Source organism: Petaurus breviceps, unplaced genomic scaffold, assembly GCF_028583685.1.
Source record: "Petaurus breviceps papuanus isolate PSGF00001 unplaced genomic scaffold, PetGlider_PUasm1.0 91041, whole genome shotgun sequence".
Lineage (NCBI taxonomy): Eukaryota > Metazoa > Chordata > Mammalia > Diprotodontia > Petauridae > Petaurus > Petaurus breviceps.
The window spans coordinates 8,663,371-8,681,312 of NW_027187400.1; the positions used below are offsets into that span (position 1 = coordinate 8,663,371).

At 45.6% G+C, this 17,942-nt stretch overlaps 1 protein-coding gene across 2 annotated transcripts in view; it reads left to right on the plus strand.

The window, feature by feature from the left end:
- STPG1 (sperm tail PG-rich repeat containing 1) overlaps positions 1-17,545 on the plus strand; it is a 73,241-nt gene extending 55,696 nt beyond the window's left edge. Inside the window, exons 7-8 of one of the 2 annotated variants that reach the window (XM_069078372.1) lie at positions 12,283-12,473; positions 17,402-17,545. In XM_069078372.1, coding sequence (XP_068934473.1) covers positions 12,283-12,473; positions 17,402-17,478 — 268 coding nt within the window. In that variant the 3' untranslated portion in view covers positions 17,479-17,545. Of the gene's footprint in view, positions 1-10,275; positions 10,572-12,282; positions 13,441-17,401 lie in introns of those variants that run through there. The other variant, XR_011166513.1, reaches the window with a different exon arrangement.
- Positions 17,546-17,942: the final 397 nt, after the last annotated feature.

Here is a 17,942-nt window from a genome sequence, read left to right on the forward strand (position 1 = left end):
CTGTCCTCTCCCTGCTGAGAGCTAAGTGGGCGGCATGCTAGAATCAGGGACCTTTACTGAGGAGGTCAGAGTTCTCCCAGTTTTCTGAGCTGTTTGTTGTTACATTGTTATGGCATCAATTGCTCTCTGGGTTCTGCTCACTTCATTCTTCCTCTGTTTATATGAGTCTTTAGAAATGTTTCTATTTACAATATTGCCCTCACAGTATGAATCGTTGTCCTGGTTCTATTCACTTCATTCTTCCTCTGTTTATAAAAGTCTTCAAAGATTTTTTTAATATTGATATTAGAGTATGGATTGTTATGGTTCTGCTTACCTCAGTGTGTTTCTGTGTCTCCTTGAGGTCCTTAATTTCCTCACTTTTTTTACAGCATGGGAGTGCTATGGCCCATTCATATCTCACAATTTATTTAGCCATTCCCCAATTGACAGTTGTCAAGGGAACAAACCCAGGCTGTCTATAACCACATAACAAAAATGTTGCAAATCATTAATAAGTAGTGTAAGGTTCTATGTCACACCTATCATATTGGTAAAGATGATTAAAAACAAAGAAAATAGGGGCAGCTGGGGCGGCCAGGTGAGTAATAGCACCATCCCCAGTGTTGGGAGACCTGGAATCAATTCCGGCCTCTGATACTCGGCACCCACACAAAAATAATAACAACTGGCCGTTGTAACCTTGAGCAAGTTACTTAACCTGGATTGCTTTAAAAAAAAAAGAAAAAAAAGAAAAGAAAAGAAAATAGGGGCAGCTAGATGGAGAATAGATGGAGGAGGACCTGAGTTCAAATTTGGCCTCAGACATTTAACACAAAAACTAGCCGTGTGACCTTGGGCAAATCACTTAACCCCAATTGCCCTCCAAAAAGCAAAAATAAAATAAATGACAAATGTGAGAGGGACTGTGGGAAAACAGGTACCTTGTTGGTAGAGTGAACCACTCTGGAAAGCAATTTGGAATTATATGCAAAAAGTTACTGAACAGTCCCATGCATGCCCTTGGATGCGGCTACATGACTGCTAGGCAGGAAGAAAGAGGGAAACATCCTTTTTGTGCAAAAATATTCCTTACAGCTCTTTTTGTGATGGCAAAACCCTGAAACCTAAAGGGACTTGCCTTCTACTTGGAAGTCAGGGTGGCAAATGTGCCTCTATGTACATACAGGGTCAGGGGGAAGGGAGAGGAATCAGAGTTGGAGCCTGCAGAACACTGTCCGTCACCAAAGCCCTTGTGTGGGATGCCGAGCCTGAGCGGAGGAACCACGGGCTTCATTTTTCCACAGTTCCTGACAGGTACAACAGCTACAAAGTGCTTGTTGAATTGGTTGAACTGAACAGGCAGAAATGAAGAGGGAGAGAGCCCTGTGGTCTGTGCAAAGGCCCATAGGGAGAAGAAGAGTGTCTGAGAGGTGATAAGGCATTAAAGTTTCTTATTTGTGGTCAGTAAGTAGTGAAGGGCTTGGAACCCTGCCCTTCCCATGCCAGGCTCACTGTCTTTTCAGAGTGCTGCTAGATTTTGTAAGCACCACTCTTTGATGATTCAAAAACCAAGAGGGATCATGGGCCTCCAAAATGTCTTCCAGAAAAGCCTTGATTGTCAGCTCTGGTTTCTCTTCATCCCTCTTTCTGATGATTCGGAGAGCGAGAGTTAGGATAAAAGTTTCTGGAGATCCAAATGGTGCCTTCTGACTCCCCTACTCACCCTCTGAAAAGGAAGAGGAACGGTGCCTTCTGACTCCCCTACTCACCCTCTGAAAAGGAAGAGGAACACCTAGCCACATATTTCCAACACCCTGTTTGTTTCCTAGAGTTCTATGTGGCCCGTGTCTCTGCACAGACATGTTGGTTAACAACAGCTGTTGAAAGAGGCAGACATCATTCATTGGCTAGGCTCCAACTTGGGCAATTACACCAGACCCACCTAAGCTTCCCCTGGGATTATCGATTAGATATGGGAGGCTTCGCCCCCCCCCCCATCTGTCACCTGTTACCCTGTCAAACACACGTCACATTCCTCCCCAGAGGCATCTGGCTGCCCTTTAATGATGAGCAGTCTGTCCCCTTTATCCTTCTCAAATGATGGGAACCCCCTGCTGCCGATTTCAATCTGTTCCTAGGAGTGTCCTGAGGGTCTCATGCCTTCCTGGGCTGACCTGCTGAGCTCTGGGAGACATTCATTATCCTTCCCTGATTTGCAAACAGCCCAGAGTTAAAGCCACAAACACAATTAATCCTTTGGGTTGGGAGAAGGCTGACCCTTTAATAGAAATCCCACCCCCCACCCCCAACCCCGCACAGACACACACATAGGGCAGGGCCAGGAGTGACTTTTATAAATAAGTGATGAGGCTCATAAAATTTCCAGTTACAAAGAACCCAGGGACCTTTCTGGTTTTCGTCAGATCTGTTCTTGTAAAACTGCCAAGACGCTTCCTTGATGAGATTCTGAAGGCTTTTAGGCAGTCCTTCATATTTCTAGATATGAATGGAGGTCACGTCCAGCTCTGGCCTTCTGTATTTTATCATTCTGACTCCTAAGGTCCCTTCCAGCTCCAGCCTTCTATATTCTAAGGCCCCTTCCTGGTACAAACATTCTGTGTTCTAAGTTCCCTCATAGCTGACATTCTGTGTTCCAGGGTTCCTTCCAGTTCTTCCATTCTGTGTTCTAAGGTCCTTCCTATCTTTGGCAGTTTTAGGCATGTATTGTTATCTCTTCCCTCCTATTCAGGAATGATAGCTGGGAAGACTTACATCTGCAGCAAAGCCTAGGAGATGAATAGTTGACCTCTCAGTCAGGTGGTCCTGCTTCAAATCCCTCCTCTGACACTAGCTGTGTGACCCTGGGAAAGTCACTTAACCTCTGTAAGTCTCAGAGGAGATGTCAACATGAATTGGTAGAGGGGTTTCCTCATCTGGGATTCCCATAAATCAATGAAATCACAGCATCCGTCCCACTCCCTGGGCCTAATATATGCAGAATCATCTCCATTGTCCCTGGGTCAGTCACATGGACAGAATGAGAGCCAAGAAATAGCTGGATGGCCAGAGTCACTGGTCAGTGACTTCAGCGTCCTGGCAGAGCTAGGGAGAGGCCACCAGGGTGTTGAATAGACCCTCAGAGAAAGATTTGTGGGAAAATGTAGATGAAAATTACACAGAATGAAAAGGCGGGGAGGTGTTTTAATCTGTATCTATGAGGGAAAGACCAAGCCCCATCACCACCAACAATGATAGCAGTAATTAATAATAATGAATTTTATACAGCATTTACTACGCACTGGGCTCCGTTCTAAGAGCCTTTACAAATAGTCACATGGGGTACCTCCCTTATGGCACCGTCTAGAGGCTCAAGAGAATTGATATGTGGAGTGTACCAAAACTCTTAGTGCAGCTATGGTCTATTGATGCTTAGAACGACTCAGACTTCTGGGACATTCTGTATTGTTGAGAGCTCTGCAGACTTTAAAACCCCCTCTAAACCTCAGCTCATAGAAACACAGACTTAGAGCTGGGAGGGGAAGTTGGAGGGCACTGAGTGTCCAATATCTCTCCCGGCTTTGGGATTCCATGACCCTATGTGCAGAGTAACATGCAAGGCGGTACAGGAAGAAACATAAAGATGCTGATATCTAATATCTGATAAGCCCCTACTATGTGCCAGAAACTGTGCTAGGTGCTTTACAATTATTTTACAATCATTGATCCTCGGAACAACTCTGGGAGGGTAGGGGCTGTTATTATCCCCATTTTACAGATGGGGAAACTTAGGTTGAGAGTGCTTGCCCAGTTAGGACAGAGCTGAGGCTGGATTTGAACTCAGGGCCCCCTGACTCCAGGTGCTCTAACCACTGGGAAAACTAGCTGATAAACAATAAGAGTTCTCATTTCTATGGCCCTTTGAACTTTGCACAGCCCTTCACATATATTACCCCTTTCAACCCTGGAAAGGAGACTCTGCAGCTAGAATGATCTCTGAGCTTAGTCTCAGAGAGGTTGTCATTTGCCCCCAGGTGCACACAGCTAGCTAGTGTCAGAGGCAGGATTCAAACCCAGGTCGTCCTGACTCCAAATCCAGGCCTCTCACATCTAAGCCATGCTGACAGGGGGCCAGACCTCAGGAGGATTATGGTCTAGTTATAGCACAGAACACATATACAGATGGATAGGATAGGAAATATACCAAGAAGCGTGCGTAAGGGACAGATAGACCAAGGGCCACCAAAGGCCCAGGGAATGAAAATCCTTTTCCAGCAGGGGGAGAGGAATGAAGGAAGCTTCCCTGGAGGAGAAAACATTTGAGTTAGGCCTTGACAGTTGGGGAGGCATTGCATCGGAGAAGGAAGGGCCTTCCAGATGTGGGGAAGAGCATGAAGGAAAGAAACACCTGGAGATGGCAGGATGAGCAATGGGGAGGCTGGTGACTCAGCTCTCGCCCCACAAAGAGAAAAAATTGTGCAATGAGGAATGCCTTGAAGGTATTTGAGGAAAGCCAGTTGTTGAAATGGATGGAGAATTAGACCTGGAGTCGGGAAGATCTGGGCTCAAATCTGATGCATCATAACTATTTGACCCTGGGCACATCACTTAACCTCTGTCTGCCTCAGTTTCCTCACTTGTCAAATGGTGATGATAATAATAGCACCTACCTCCCAGGTTTGTTAGGAGAATCAAATGAGATCTAATGAGATCAAATGAGATCTAAAGAGCTTAGTACAGTGACTGGCACATAAAGGTGCCTGGTAAAAGTTATTCTTATTATTCATGTGATTGTTCCCACTTTGCAGATTTAAAAAATGAGATTCAGGAAGATTAAGTCACTTCGTGTACACAAGTTTGTTGCTGGTGAGTCATTTTTCAGTCATGGCCCCATTTGGAGTTCTCTTGGCAAAGGTACTGGAACAGTTTACCATTTCCTTCTTCAGCTCATTTTACAGATGAGGAAACTGAAGAGAAGTGGGTGAAGTGACTGATCCAGGGTCACACAGCTAGTACATGTCACAGGTTGGATTTAGCTCCAGGGGATGAGTCTTCCTGATTCCGTGCCCAGCACCCTATCCACTGCACCACCTAGTCAAAGTCAGGATTTGAACCCAAAGTTGTTTTGGTACCAAGTCCAGCACTCCATCCACTTTGCTGGAGAACTGTCCTGGTCATCTGGTCCAACACTACCTGCACAGGATGTTACCATGACATTGCCAGGAGAAAATAAACTCTTTGAGGATTGGGAAGGTCCCATTTTGGGGTCTTTGTATTTGTAGAAGCTGACCTCTAGTGTGCTCTGGGGAGTCCTTTCTGCCCAGGGTATCCTCAAAGTCTGAACAATAGTTTAAGCTTAAACCTGCACTAAGACTTTTGGGATACTTTATACTACATTAGCCTAGAGGGGGACCTTCCCAGTAGCCTGTGGATGAGGCACTTTATGTGTCATCATGCCCATGTTTTTACAGATGAGGACAGTTCTGACCCATGGTCCCAAACCTAGGAAGTGGAAGAGGTGAGATCTGAACCCAGAACTCACCTGATTCTAAGCTGTACACATGGCAGGTGAGAAATATTTGGTGAATTCCCAGCCTGTGTTGAGCAAATGGTTCCCTAGTCCAGGGGTGTCAGACTCAGAAAAATGGGAGGCACCATGCTGTGCCCATGATTTCTGCCAGTCACACACAGTCACACACAGACTTAGGACACCACCTGCATGTGTATATATGTATACATGCATAGATTTACATAATACACATATTATTTTGATTAATACATCAGCACATTAAAATCAGGAATCGTAATCTGGTTTGGGCTGCACTTAGGAGTGCTGTGGAGTCCATAGGCAGGCAGTGTGTTCAGCCCCTCTGATCTGGCCTTACTTTGAAGGTTTCTACTGATAAGCAGAGGATACAGCTTAGAGACTGGAAGACAGGTTCAAATCCCATCACAGATGCTTACTAGAAGGGTAATGTCAGATGCGTCATTCTGTCTGTCTCTTCCCCTGTAAAATGGAGGTGGTAATGGCATATGTACCTCCCAGGATTGTCGGGAGGTTCCAGTGAGATATTTATAAAATATTTGCCACACTGCCTGCCACGTAGTAGGCATTTAAAAATATGCTTGTTCCCTTACCTTTTCCTCAATAAGTACATGCAACATACAAGTAAAATGAACTGTATAAATATAGTATGGGCAACTAGAGGGCGCCACAGTTCATAGAGAGCTGTGCCTGGAATCAGGAAGACTCATCTTCATGAGTTCAAATCCAGCCTCAGACACTTACTAGCTGTATGACCCTAGACAAGTCACTTCACCCTGTTTGCCTCAGTTTCCTCATCTGTAAAAGGAGCTGGAGAAGGAAATGACAAACTACTCCAGTATCTCTGCCAAGAAAATCCCAAATGGGGTCATGGAGAGTTGGACAGGACTGAACAACAATAAATATAGTACAAAGGGGTTAAATAGAAGGTCATTTGGGAAGGATATCTCAGCAGTTGGGATATCAGGATATGCTTCATGTCTCTGTGTGGTGGTGCTGAGTCTTAAAGACAAAGAGGGTACTAAGAGTTAGAGTCAGTAATAGTTAATAAACACTTATTCTTGTATACTATGTAGCAGGCACTGTGCTACGTGCTGGCAAAAGGAAGGAAGGAGCGCATTCCAGGCATGGGAGACAGCCAGTGCAAAGGTGTGGAGGTGGGAGGTGATGTCCTTCTATAGGAACAGAAAGATTTGGCTAGATCACAACATGCAGGAGAGAAATGTCCAATGAGTGTGGCAAGACAGAATGGGGGGCAGGGCAGCTAGGTGGCACAGTGGATAGAGCACACGCCCTGGAGTCAGGAGGACCTGACTTCAAATCCAATCTGAGACACTTACTAGCTATGTGACCTTGGCCAAGTCACTTAACCCTGATTGCCTCAAGAAAGAAAAAAAGCCAGAGGGAATAGGTCATGTGAGGTTTCAAAAGCTAAACAGACACATTTACATTTTATTCTGGAGTAAACAGGAAGCCATTGGACTTGACAGAATAGATGGGTCAGGTGATTGGATCTGCACCTGAGGAAAATCATGTTGGCAAATCTAATGATTTTTCCAAGGGAAAGAAAGACAGTAAGTTCCCTGCGTGCAGGCGCTGGTTCCTTTTTTGATTTTGTATCCCCAGCACCTAGCCCAGTGCCCAGAGCATAGTATGCCCTCAATAAATGTGTATTGTTTGATGGACAGCCTTTCAAACACACACAGAGGAGGTCCTGGAATGGTGGTGAAATGGAACTCAATAATAACGTCCCCAGGATCCCCCTGGCCGGGACATGCAGGGAGCAGCAGGCATACCTCCTCCTCATCACACTGATAAGATGAATAACTCACATCTGGAAAGGCCTTTAGGCTTGCATTCTTCACAAAACCCTGGGGAGTAGCTGGTTCTAGAGTGGTTATTCCCAAACTGAGACTGAGGAAACTGAGGCCCACTGTGGCTAGCCCACTGAGGATAAGGTCCACCCCAGGTTTCTCTGAAGGGCAGCTCCCTGACCCGTCCCTTGAGCAGCTTCTTTTTAGATTCCTTCCTTGCACTAAGAGGTGAGAACAGATCTGTAATCTCCCTGTGGGGAGGAGTCCCAGGCTGTGGGGGTCTAGAAACGATGATCTCAGTCAGTGTGGGGTCCCTCGTGGCCCTTCAGGAACATCTAAGAATGTAGTCAGTTTCATGGCAGGGCAGGCTGCAGGCTCAGCACTTTCCCAGGGCCGCTGAGAAGGGCCAGCGGAGGAGGAGGGAGAGGGAGCCACAAGCCAAGACAGGAGCGGGCCAGGGATTAATGATGAGCCAGGAAAAACCACACCCTCACTTCAGGCCCTGCTCCGGAACCACCAACTGGAGGGAAAGGAAGAGAATTTGTGTTCCTTAGGCGCATTCCTCTTTTGAATAGATGCACCCCGGCCAGCCAAGCAACTGTTACCGAAGAGCCTCATCTTGGATAAATCTCTACTCTTCCCTGAACCTCAGATTCCTCCTCTGGAAAGTGAGGAATTTAGATTAAATGATCTCTAAGAGCCCTCCCAGCACTGACATCCTGTGTTCTAAGGGCCCTCCCAGCCCTGACATCCTGTGTTCTAAGACCCCTCCCCAGCTCAGACATCCTGTGTTCTAAGGGCCCTCCCAGCCCTGACATCCTGTGTTCTGAGGCCCCTCCCAGCTCAGACATCCTGTGTTCTGAGGCCCCTCCCAGCTCTTACATTCTATGTTCTAAGGGCCCTCCCAGCTCTGACATCCTGTGTTCTAAGATTGTCCACTCCACCCCTCCCCCCCCCCATCCTAAGTCAGTGATAGAGGCATCATTCAGTCTTGAAGTTGCCCATTATGGCCAAACAAGAACCTAAGAGAGACTGACTAATGGCCAGATCCAGGCCTGTTCCGTACAGTTCCCCTGATTTGGCAACCCTGAGATCCAAGGTCTTCTTTGCTGTATGAACTGGGACAATGCTATATAACAGCTGTCCTGCCTATAGAGCTTCAGGGTCCACAAAGGACTTCATGCTTTTTACCTTGTGATCCTCATAACAGCCCAGCAAGTGAGGCACTATAGGTATTATACCCATATTACAGATGAAGAAATCAAGATTCAAAATGCCAGCATCCTCTGTTATCGTCATAGAGCAATGTTGCATGTGGTCCAGAGTGTCTCCTGGCTCCAGGCTCGGTGTTCTCTGAATTATTACTCTGTGTTGCTTCCATGCAAGTAACTTGCCTTCCTCTGGGTCTCAATTTTCTCCTCCATAAAATGAGTGTATTGGTTACTGGATGGTGCTCTAAGACCCTTTTATCTCCAAATCCTGTGATGTCATTCAGAGAGTGGTTGGCCCTCCATTCAAAGGTCGGGCATGCCCAGCCTGGGCTTGAGTGACCACCACTACATTCTTAGCTGGCTGTGCTTGGGGATATCACCCTGATCAGATGACTGGTCTCTGAAGGTGGTGTGAAGGAGAGGGTCCTGCTCCATACTCTTGTTACATCCTCCCTAGGGGACTTTGGGGAAATCACTCCCTATATCTGGCCCTCAGTCATGGCTAGAATGTACTGACAAAGCTTTATGTTAGTCTTGTCCATCTTGTTCATCATAGGTTCATATCTCTGGAGCTAAAAAGGACCCCAGAGGTCATATAGTCCCACTGAGGCAGAGATCAATAAAGGGATTTGTTCAGTATCCCACAGGTAGAAAATATCAGAGCTGAGATCTAAAACCAGGGCCTCTGACTCCTAATGCAGCAGTCTGTTTGCTATATTGGGATGCCCCCAAATGAACATACCAATGTTGGGTCAGCATGGACAGTTCACAGACAGAGGAGCCTCGACTTTTTCTGGCTTCTCTTTGCCTTTCCTCTGCCCATCCCCAATCCTGGGTGGATCCATGTTTTCTGAAGTTCTGGTCATGTAGCACCTGACTGGGACAGGCTCAGGGAGATGATGCCTGTGTGTGAATCATCCCCACTGTGGGCACCTGCCTTGACCCTAGGTTGTTTTCAGGTCCAACTCACTTTGAATGTTCCCAATGGTGAGCTTAGACATCTTTGGCCAATCTGGCTCCAAACAGCTATGGAGAAAAGGGCAAAGTGGCCCAGAGATTTGTTTCTATATGTCTTTATATGGTAACCCTCTTCCTCACCACTACCTCCAAATCATAAAAAGGCTGCATGGATTTGAGAATATCTGTGCTTGTAGCCAGTTTGGGAATTTATTGACTTTACATACATACATACATACATATTTACATATACATACACACACATATATATGCATATGCCTGTGTGTGTATACACACATACACACACACACAGCCTTTCACCTACCCAATGGAGTAATAGGATAGGAGAGAAATAAGGAAAAAGAAATGAAGTAAAGAAGGAAGAGTTATTTAAGAATTTTTTTTTAATGAAAAGAACAAGAAGAAAGCCAGTAAGAAGCACAAACAAGTAGGACAGCTTTGAAAGCTACAGCTTGAACTAATTTGATTAAAAAAAGAAAAGTTCTACAGTTTTATATATAATCCCCATCCTCTTTTTTTCTCTTCTATATATAGAGATGCCCTATTAATTTGATTGTAGTTAAGTTCAGAATCAAAATAAACTTCAAAAAAATTTTTTATAAGAGTCTCTGTGCTTGGTTGAGGTGGGAGTAAACCCAGTATAAATGGAGTTTTTGATATACTAATGTTGGTGCTTAAAGAGACTTGTTTGCCAGGCCATCTGTGTGAGGGAGATGTCTGGGCAAGCCAGTTGTGGAGCTCCAGAATCCTGGGAGGGAAAGATGAGGAAGGAAAAGGGAGAGATTTTGTAAAGACACCAGGGCGGAGAGCAGCCACCATTAAAGGCTTGAAAGAAATGGGAGAGCAGCAGAGAATGGGAATGATTCTGAGCCTCACTGTCTTCATCTGTAAAATGGAGGCATGGGACAAGATGGTGCCTTCAGGTCCTTTCAGCTCTGGCATTCTATGTTGTAACATTCTATTGTTTGAGGACCTTACAGCTACAACTTCCTATATACTTCCATAGTTTTGTGGTACCAGGCTATCTGCTTTGGAAAAAGAAAGGTTAGTATAAGAAAAGGTCTGTAGATGTACAGAATACTGCCACCTTTTTAGAGTCTGGGCAACTGGACTGTGAAAACAGGAGTTAAGGGTTGGAACTAGTGGGTGGATCCCAAGCCAAGCCTGGAAAGCGAGGCTGATGAGAAATCTGACTGCGGCTTGGACTGGCTTTAGAAGTAAGGGTGGGACCCCTGGAATCTGGCCCAAGTGACAGAGCCCCAAACTCTGGGGACAATAGAATTAACCTCTTAAGCCTCCGATCTTTCTCCCTCAAATCCATTCCGGCATTCTGCCACAATAATTGTCCTAAAGCATATGACTGACCAGGTTGCTTCCAAAATCAAGAAATTTCAATGACTTCCTATTGTCTATAGGGTTAAGTTCAAGTTCTTTTTTTTTTTGGTTGCTTTTTGGAGGGGCAATTGGGGTTAAGTGACTTGCCCAAGGTCACATGGCTAGTAAGTGTTAAGTATCTGAGGCCTCATTTGAACTCAGGTCCTCCTGACTCCAGGGCCAGTGCTCTATTCACTGCAAGACCCAGCTGCCCCAGTTCAAATTCTTTTTTTTTTTTAAGCAATTGGGGTTAAGTAACTTGCTCAAGGTTACATGGCCAGTTATTTCTGGATGTGGTGCTAAGTATCTGAGCCCAGATTCGACCCCCCAGGTCATCCCAAAACTGGGGGCCGGTGCTCTTACTCGCTGAGCCACCTGGCTGCCCCCCCCCAGTTCAAATTCTTTAAAAGCCTACTATGTGCCAGGCATTGTGCTAAGTGTTGGGGATACAGAAAGAGGCAAAAGACAGTCCCTGCCCTTAAGGAGCTTACAGTCTAATGGGGGAGATGACATACAAATCAATCTATACAGAGCAAGCTATATAAATGATAAATAGGAAATTAGCAGAGGGAAGACATTGGAATGAAAAGGGATTGAGTAAGGCTTCCTGTAGACAGTGGGATTTTAGCTGGGACTTAAACGAAGGCAGGGAGTCAGTAGTTAGAGCAGAGGAGGGAGAGTGTTCCAGGCATGGGAGACAGCCAGAGAGAAGTCCCAGAGTCAAGGGCTGGAGTGGCTTGTTCATGGAATGACCAGGAGGCCAGGCTCACTGTAATGAAGAGAATGGTGGGGGAGTAAGGCTTAAGACCATTGGAAAGGGAGGAGGGGGAGTCCAGGAGTCAGGAGGACCTGAGTTCAAATTCAGCCTCAGACATTTGACACTTTATCTTTGTGACCTTGGACAAGTCACTTAACCCCAATTGCCTTGCCTTCCAACCTCTAAAAAAAAAAAAAGGCATCTCCTGCTCTAAATTTTCTCTCTTCCTAGGCTATAAGCTGAAGGCAGAGACTATGCCATATTTTTCCTTGTATTATCCCTGGCTCTGCGTCTAGTGGGCCCTTAATGAATGGTTGCTGGATTGAATTAATAGCAGTAGCTGTCATGAATAAGGGTTTTTTGGTCTCTCCAGAGCAATTCACACACATTATCTTTCTGGATGCTCACAATAACCAGGTGGTGGTGTGAGGTAAGGATAGACTCTTCGTTTTTACATAAGGAAACAAGGGCCTAGAGAGGGAACTTGACTTGTCCAAGGTCATCCAGCTTATGAAAGGCAGGAGCCAGATGTGAGCCCAGGCTTCCCATGCCCACCCCAGAGTGTATTGTCCCTGACTTCCCATGCAGGATGTTAATGGAATCTTCTCATTTGTCTTTCCATAGGAAAAAATACACGCTGACCTTCTCTGCATTCCCACTGCCTCCTCTGCCGAAGCCTCCTGTTCCAGGCCCTGGTCAATATGATATTGTGAACTACGAAGGCCCCTCCAAACATTACATCTCCAGCGCCACATTTGTGTCCAACACGAGTCGCTGGTCAGTGACCACGGGCCAGAACGGTGTTCCAGGGCCAAGTAAGATGATCAGGAATCTTGTTTTTAATCAGTCATTTCAAAACAGAATAACTGAGGACTGTTGGGCATTCTACATCGGCCAAGAGAAGCCGGGTTTTCACGGCTGGACATCCTTCCTCAGCAGATGTAGATGGAGGCCCTCCTACACCCCTGTGGGGGACAGTCTTCATAAGCTGTCACAGCCAAAAGAAATTTTTCACTTGGTGGTGTCAACCTTCTGCTCACGAGCCTCTCTTTTCTTAACTAAATTCTGGCTAATCTGGCTCCGCTTTACACCTGTACTTTCTCACCTCCTTGCCTTTGCTCATGTTGTTCCATCTGCCTAGAATGCCTTCCCGCCCTTGAATGAACTTGTAGAACTTTCTCTCTCTTTTCTTTTTCTTTTTTTTTTTTTTAATTTTTTAAAAAGCAATCAGGGTTAAGTAACTTGCTCAAGGTTACACAGCCAGTTATTTCTGGGTGTGGTGCTGAGTGTCCAAGCCCAGGATTCGATCCGGGAGCCCGTGCTCTTACCTGCTGAGCCACCTGGCCGCCCCTAAGCAATTGGGGTTAAGTAACTTGCTCCAGGTTACACGGCCGGGTGTTTCTGGGTGGGTGCTAAGTGTCTGTGAGTCGGGGATTCGATCTCCAGGTCGTTCTGACACTGGAGCCGGTGCTCTTACTCGCTGTGCTACCTGGCCGCCCCTCTTCTATTTTTCTTTTTGGAGGAGGTAAGGCACCACCTAGCCATCCCTTATTGAACTCTCTTATTGAAGTCTTATCTACCCTTTCCCCCACCAAACAACCCTCCTCTCTGTTGCACTTCTCCCCTCTCCCATCGAGAAAGCAAGAAAAACAAAACCTCGGGCCCAAATACATATAAGGAATTATCACTGACTGTGTCCAAAGACAAAAAGTGTCTCGATCCATGCTGTGAGTCCATTGCCTCTGAAGACCCTTTAAAGCCTAGCCCGCGTGCTGTGTTATTCAGGAAGCCTGCCCTGCAATGTCCCTTCTCTCAGTAAGGATGGTCTTCCTTTGATTTCCCAGAGTCCCTTGCTTTTTCTTTAATGAACCTGTCATGTTATATCCCATATTATACTTCTCTCTGCGTGTACCCTGTCCTCCTTCTAGACCCAGCTCTTTGGAGGAAGGACCGTTTCTTACCTAAACTTGGCATTGTCCTTGGCACCTAGAAAACTACTCTTTGCTTAGAGGGTGTTTAATACATGTTTCCTGGTGCTGGTGCTCTCGGCCAGGGCAGAGTCTAACACTAGGGCAGCATTCAAGCAAAGCCTTTCCTTCTGGCTAGGACATGCCCCTTCAGGCTATATGACCTTGGGTCAGTCCCTTTGCCTTACAGAGCCTCAGGTTCCTCCCCTGTAAAAACGGAGGATATGATGCTACTACTAAGAATTCACACACACACACACACACACACATACACACATGCACACACACATACATTCCCTCTTGGGATTCTTGGAGCCAACAGGTGAGGTAGGTGCTTTTATTATTTCCCTTTGAGAGCTGGAGAAACTGAGGCTCAGAGAGCTTTAGGAAGTAGGGGTTCACATTTCTATTGAATCTTACAGTTTGCAAATCCCTTTCTCTTTTGCCTTGTTTGATCCTCACTATAGCCCTTGGAGGGAGGGACTATAATTATCCCCATTTTACAAACTAGAAATAAAGGTCACACAGTGCCTGAGTATCTGAGAAGTCAGGTCTTTCTGGCCACAAATTCAGTATGAACAGCTAGCATTATACACACACACACACATACACACACGTATATTATTAAGGTTTGCAAAGTGCTTTAAAAACATAACCTCAACTCTGGTAGGTAGGTGCTATTATTATCCCCAATTTACAGATGAGGAAACTGAGGCACAGAGAGGTTATGTGACTTGTCCTATGGACTAGCTGGGAAGTGTGTGAGGCCAGATTTGAACTCAGGTCTTCCTGACTCCATGCTCAGTGTTCTATCCACTGTGCCATCTTCACCTTCCTCCCACAGGCTAGGTGAGGATAAAATGAGATAGTGTGTGTAAGATGTTTTATATAAACATTAAGTTATTATTATTATCCTCTGACCTCCGCTGAAGTGGAGACTAGTAATGGTAGTAATGATAATGATGGTGATGATGGTGGTACCCCCTTGTGGGGGCATCGCCCCTGGTTCTCCAAGGCCAGCAGGCTTGGGTGGAGCAGTTAGGATTCAGGCAAAGCTTTGTTTTGTGTGTGCATGTGTGTGTGTGTGTGGGGGGGGGGGTGATGACTGAGGCTGGTGGAGACCACAAGCGCCCACATCTGGGAGTCTGGAGACCTTTGAAGCTGGTATATGTGAAACCAGTGGTGGTGGCCATAGAACTGAGGGAAGCCTGCAGTTCACCCTCTGTGGTCTAATCAGTGGATAGCATGAGATTTAGTAGAAAAAGCTGATACTTGGAGCAAGAAGACTTTGGGGTCTGATCTCTCCTGCCTGTGAAATATCCCTGGCCTCAGTTTACTCCTTTGGATTCAATTCAGAGCATTTATTAAGCTCTTATTGTGTGTAAGGTACTAGATACAAAGACTGAAATAAACGGAGAATGGGGTAGGGTTAGGGTTGGGAGTGTGGGGGTGTTTGGCAAGAGGTAGCCCTTGCCCTCAGGGAGCCTGCATTAGAGAAACAGAGACAGAGATAACAGGATAATTTGGGGAAGGAGGGAGTACCAACCTCTAGGGAGATCAGTTTCCTGTTGGGGTGGCAAGTGAATGAAACATTTCAAGTAGCTTAAAGACTCTGAGAGTAAGAGGTGGAGAAAGTGAGGGAGGAGAGCATTTCAGCTACAAGGAAACAGTGGCAAAAGAGCTTGGAAGCCCACGGGGTGAACCCCAACTGAAGGGACCAGCCCAGGAGGCAGTTTGGGTGGGACAGCATGACTGGAACCAATGAGCTCTGAAAATGGTGGGGCTGGAATAGAGGATCCCTGAGGGCCCGGGCAGCCCTGGAATCCCAGGACCACGTGGTCTTTACATGCTGGTACCTAAATGACAGCACAAGTCCCTTGGCCCCACAGATGAGCTCTTCCATAAACTCCAAGTCCTTGCATTCACTCATCTAAGCCTAGACACATGAAAATCTTCCCTGTGGCCACGGGGCCATGTTGTGACTTCATCTCTATGTGTTTGGCTTGAAGTCTAAGCAGGGAGCTCCCAAATCCAGAATTCCCTCTCAGTTAAGGGAACCTGCTCAGACCCACGTGTGGACTTGGTTATGACAGGATCCCTAACATCGAAAGCATACATGGCTTCCCTCATTAGATCAGGGAGTAAATAGGGTCCAATTTCTATAGGGTGTCTCCCATGGTTACCTGGGAGCTAGACCTGGAGTCGGAAAGATCTGAGTTCAAATCCAGTCTCAGATACTTAATATCTGTGTGACCTTGGGCAAATTACTTCCTCTCTGTCTGCCTCAATTTCCTCATCTGTAAAATGGAGATATTAATAGCAACCACCTCCCAAAGTTGTTGTGAGGATAAAATGAGACAATATTTATGTATCACATAATAATTATTATATAAATACAATAATATTAATAAGTAATAGTTATTATAAACAAATAAATTATATATAATAAAATAATATAAACACAATAATATAATAAACAATATATAAATGCTAGCTATTGTTATTGTTGTTATTATGACCTTCAATCAGGAGCAAGGCTTCAGATTCCCTTCCTTCTTTTCCTCCTCCTCCTGCCTCCTTGTCTTTGTGAGGGATGCTGGCAGAGAAGCTTCAAATAACCAATGAACGTGGGGTGGAATGGAATGGGTCATAGCTCTTCCATGGCCCTGCTAAGCAGCATCAGGAATTTAGGGAGTTAAGGGAGATGGCACTGTAGGGTAACAAGGTGCTTTCACATCCATGATCTGATTTTTTTTAATCTGACAAGCAATTTCATCAGTTTACAACTACCCTGTGAGGGATGCAGGGTAGGCATTTTCATCTGTGTTTTACAGATAAAGATGCCCAGGCTCTGAGAAGAAAAAAGATTTGCCTGAGGTCACAGAGCTAGTAAATACAGAGCTGGAGGCTTGAACCGGCTTGAACCCAAGTCCCAGGAATGAATTAATAAGATTTAGCACTAACACTAAAAACAACAACAACAAAAAACAACCTATGAAAAAATAAGCTACAATGCCAGAAAGTGGCCTTGGAGATTGCTTGACTTATCCAGGGGTCTTAACCGGGAGTCTATGGACCTTGAAGGGGTTAATCATACAACAAAAGAAGAAAGGGACAAGTCTGAAGTTGGAAATAACTGGAGCTGGGTCTGAAAGGAAAGAAAATTCTAATTCAGTGAACAAGAGATGATCAGGGTCCAATGAGAGATTGCAGGGGCTCCATGAATATGAATGGGGGAAGAAATGGCTTCTTTATTTTTGTTTATTTATAGATCAAAGAGCATTTCTTTCAGTTATTTAAAACCCTTATTCTGAGGAGAGGTCCATAGCCTTCACTCGATGCCCAGAAGAATCTATACCCCTGATCCACCTATCTCACCCCTTCATTCCACACACGGGGAAACAGAGGGCCACAGAGGGCTTATGTGATTTACCCAAGTTCATGCAGATAGTGATGAACAGACCCAGAACATAAAGCCGGGTTTTCTGACTTCCAAGTCTGGAGCTCTTTCTGCTACTCTAAGGCTTCCCTACATCGCCAGATTTCCCCTTTTTCAAAAGAACAGTACCCTTTCCCCATGGTTGCTCTTAGGCTGAACCACAAATGGTACCACCAAGCTATTCTGCATTGACTCAAAGAACCCTAGCCCCGCTACAATCTGCTGCTTCCCCTGGAAGGATTACTTCCCCAGTCAGGAAACAATGAGGTGCCTAGAGTGGTGATTTATTAGGCACCAGATTTCAGTCTCTAAAAAGTGCATCTGTTTCCTTTTCTAGATACCTACAAGCCCGAATTCCCTGGAAAACAGTCCTTCATCTACAACAGTGACAATAAATGGATCCCTGTTTTATAATGGAGGTCTAGGTCTCCATCGTCCAATTATTTCTGCTGAAATTGATCTGTAAAACTCATTAAAAGTCACATCTCTTTTGTTTATGGGCCTCCAGTGACTTGTACAGGAGCTGTGGGGTTCCAGACTTGTATGTTGACAGAAGTGTGGTAGGCTAGATAACCCAGAAGGAGATGGGAGCTGAGGGAAACTTCCATCCAAAATGAGGGTGTTGGAGAGCAATGTAAGGAGCTTCTCCAGGGCAGCTCCCTCCTGCTGGTGACCCTCTGTGTCCCTTGTCATCTTTTTTGGCCATCCAACCCCTTCTTTCATGGTGGCTGGGCCGGGGGGATCTGAGAAGTATCTCACTCTCAGATGCTACATAGCCATCAACATGCTGCTGGAACTAGTATTCCAGATCTCCCAAAAGCAATTAGATGACTAGATAGATAGTCATCCCTAAAAGTCACTCCAGGAGACTTGGGTCT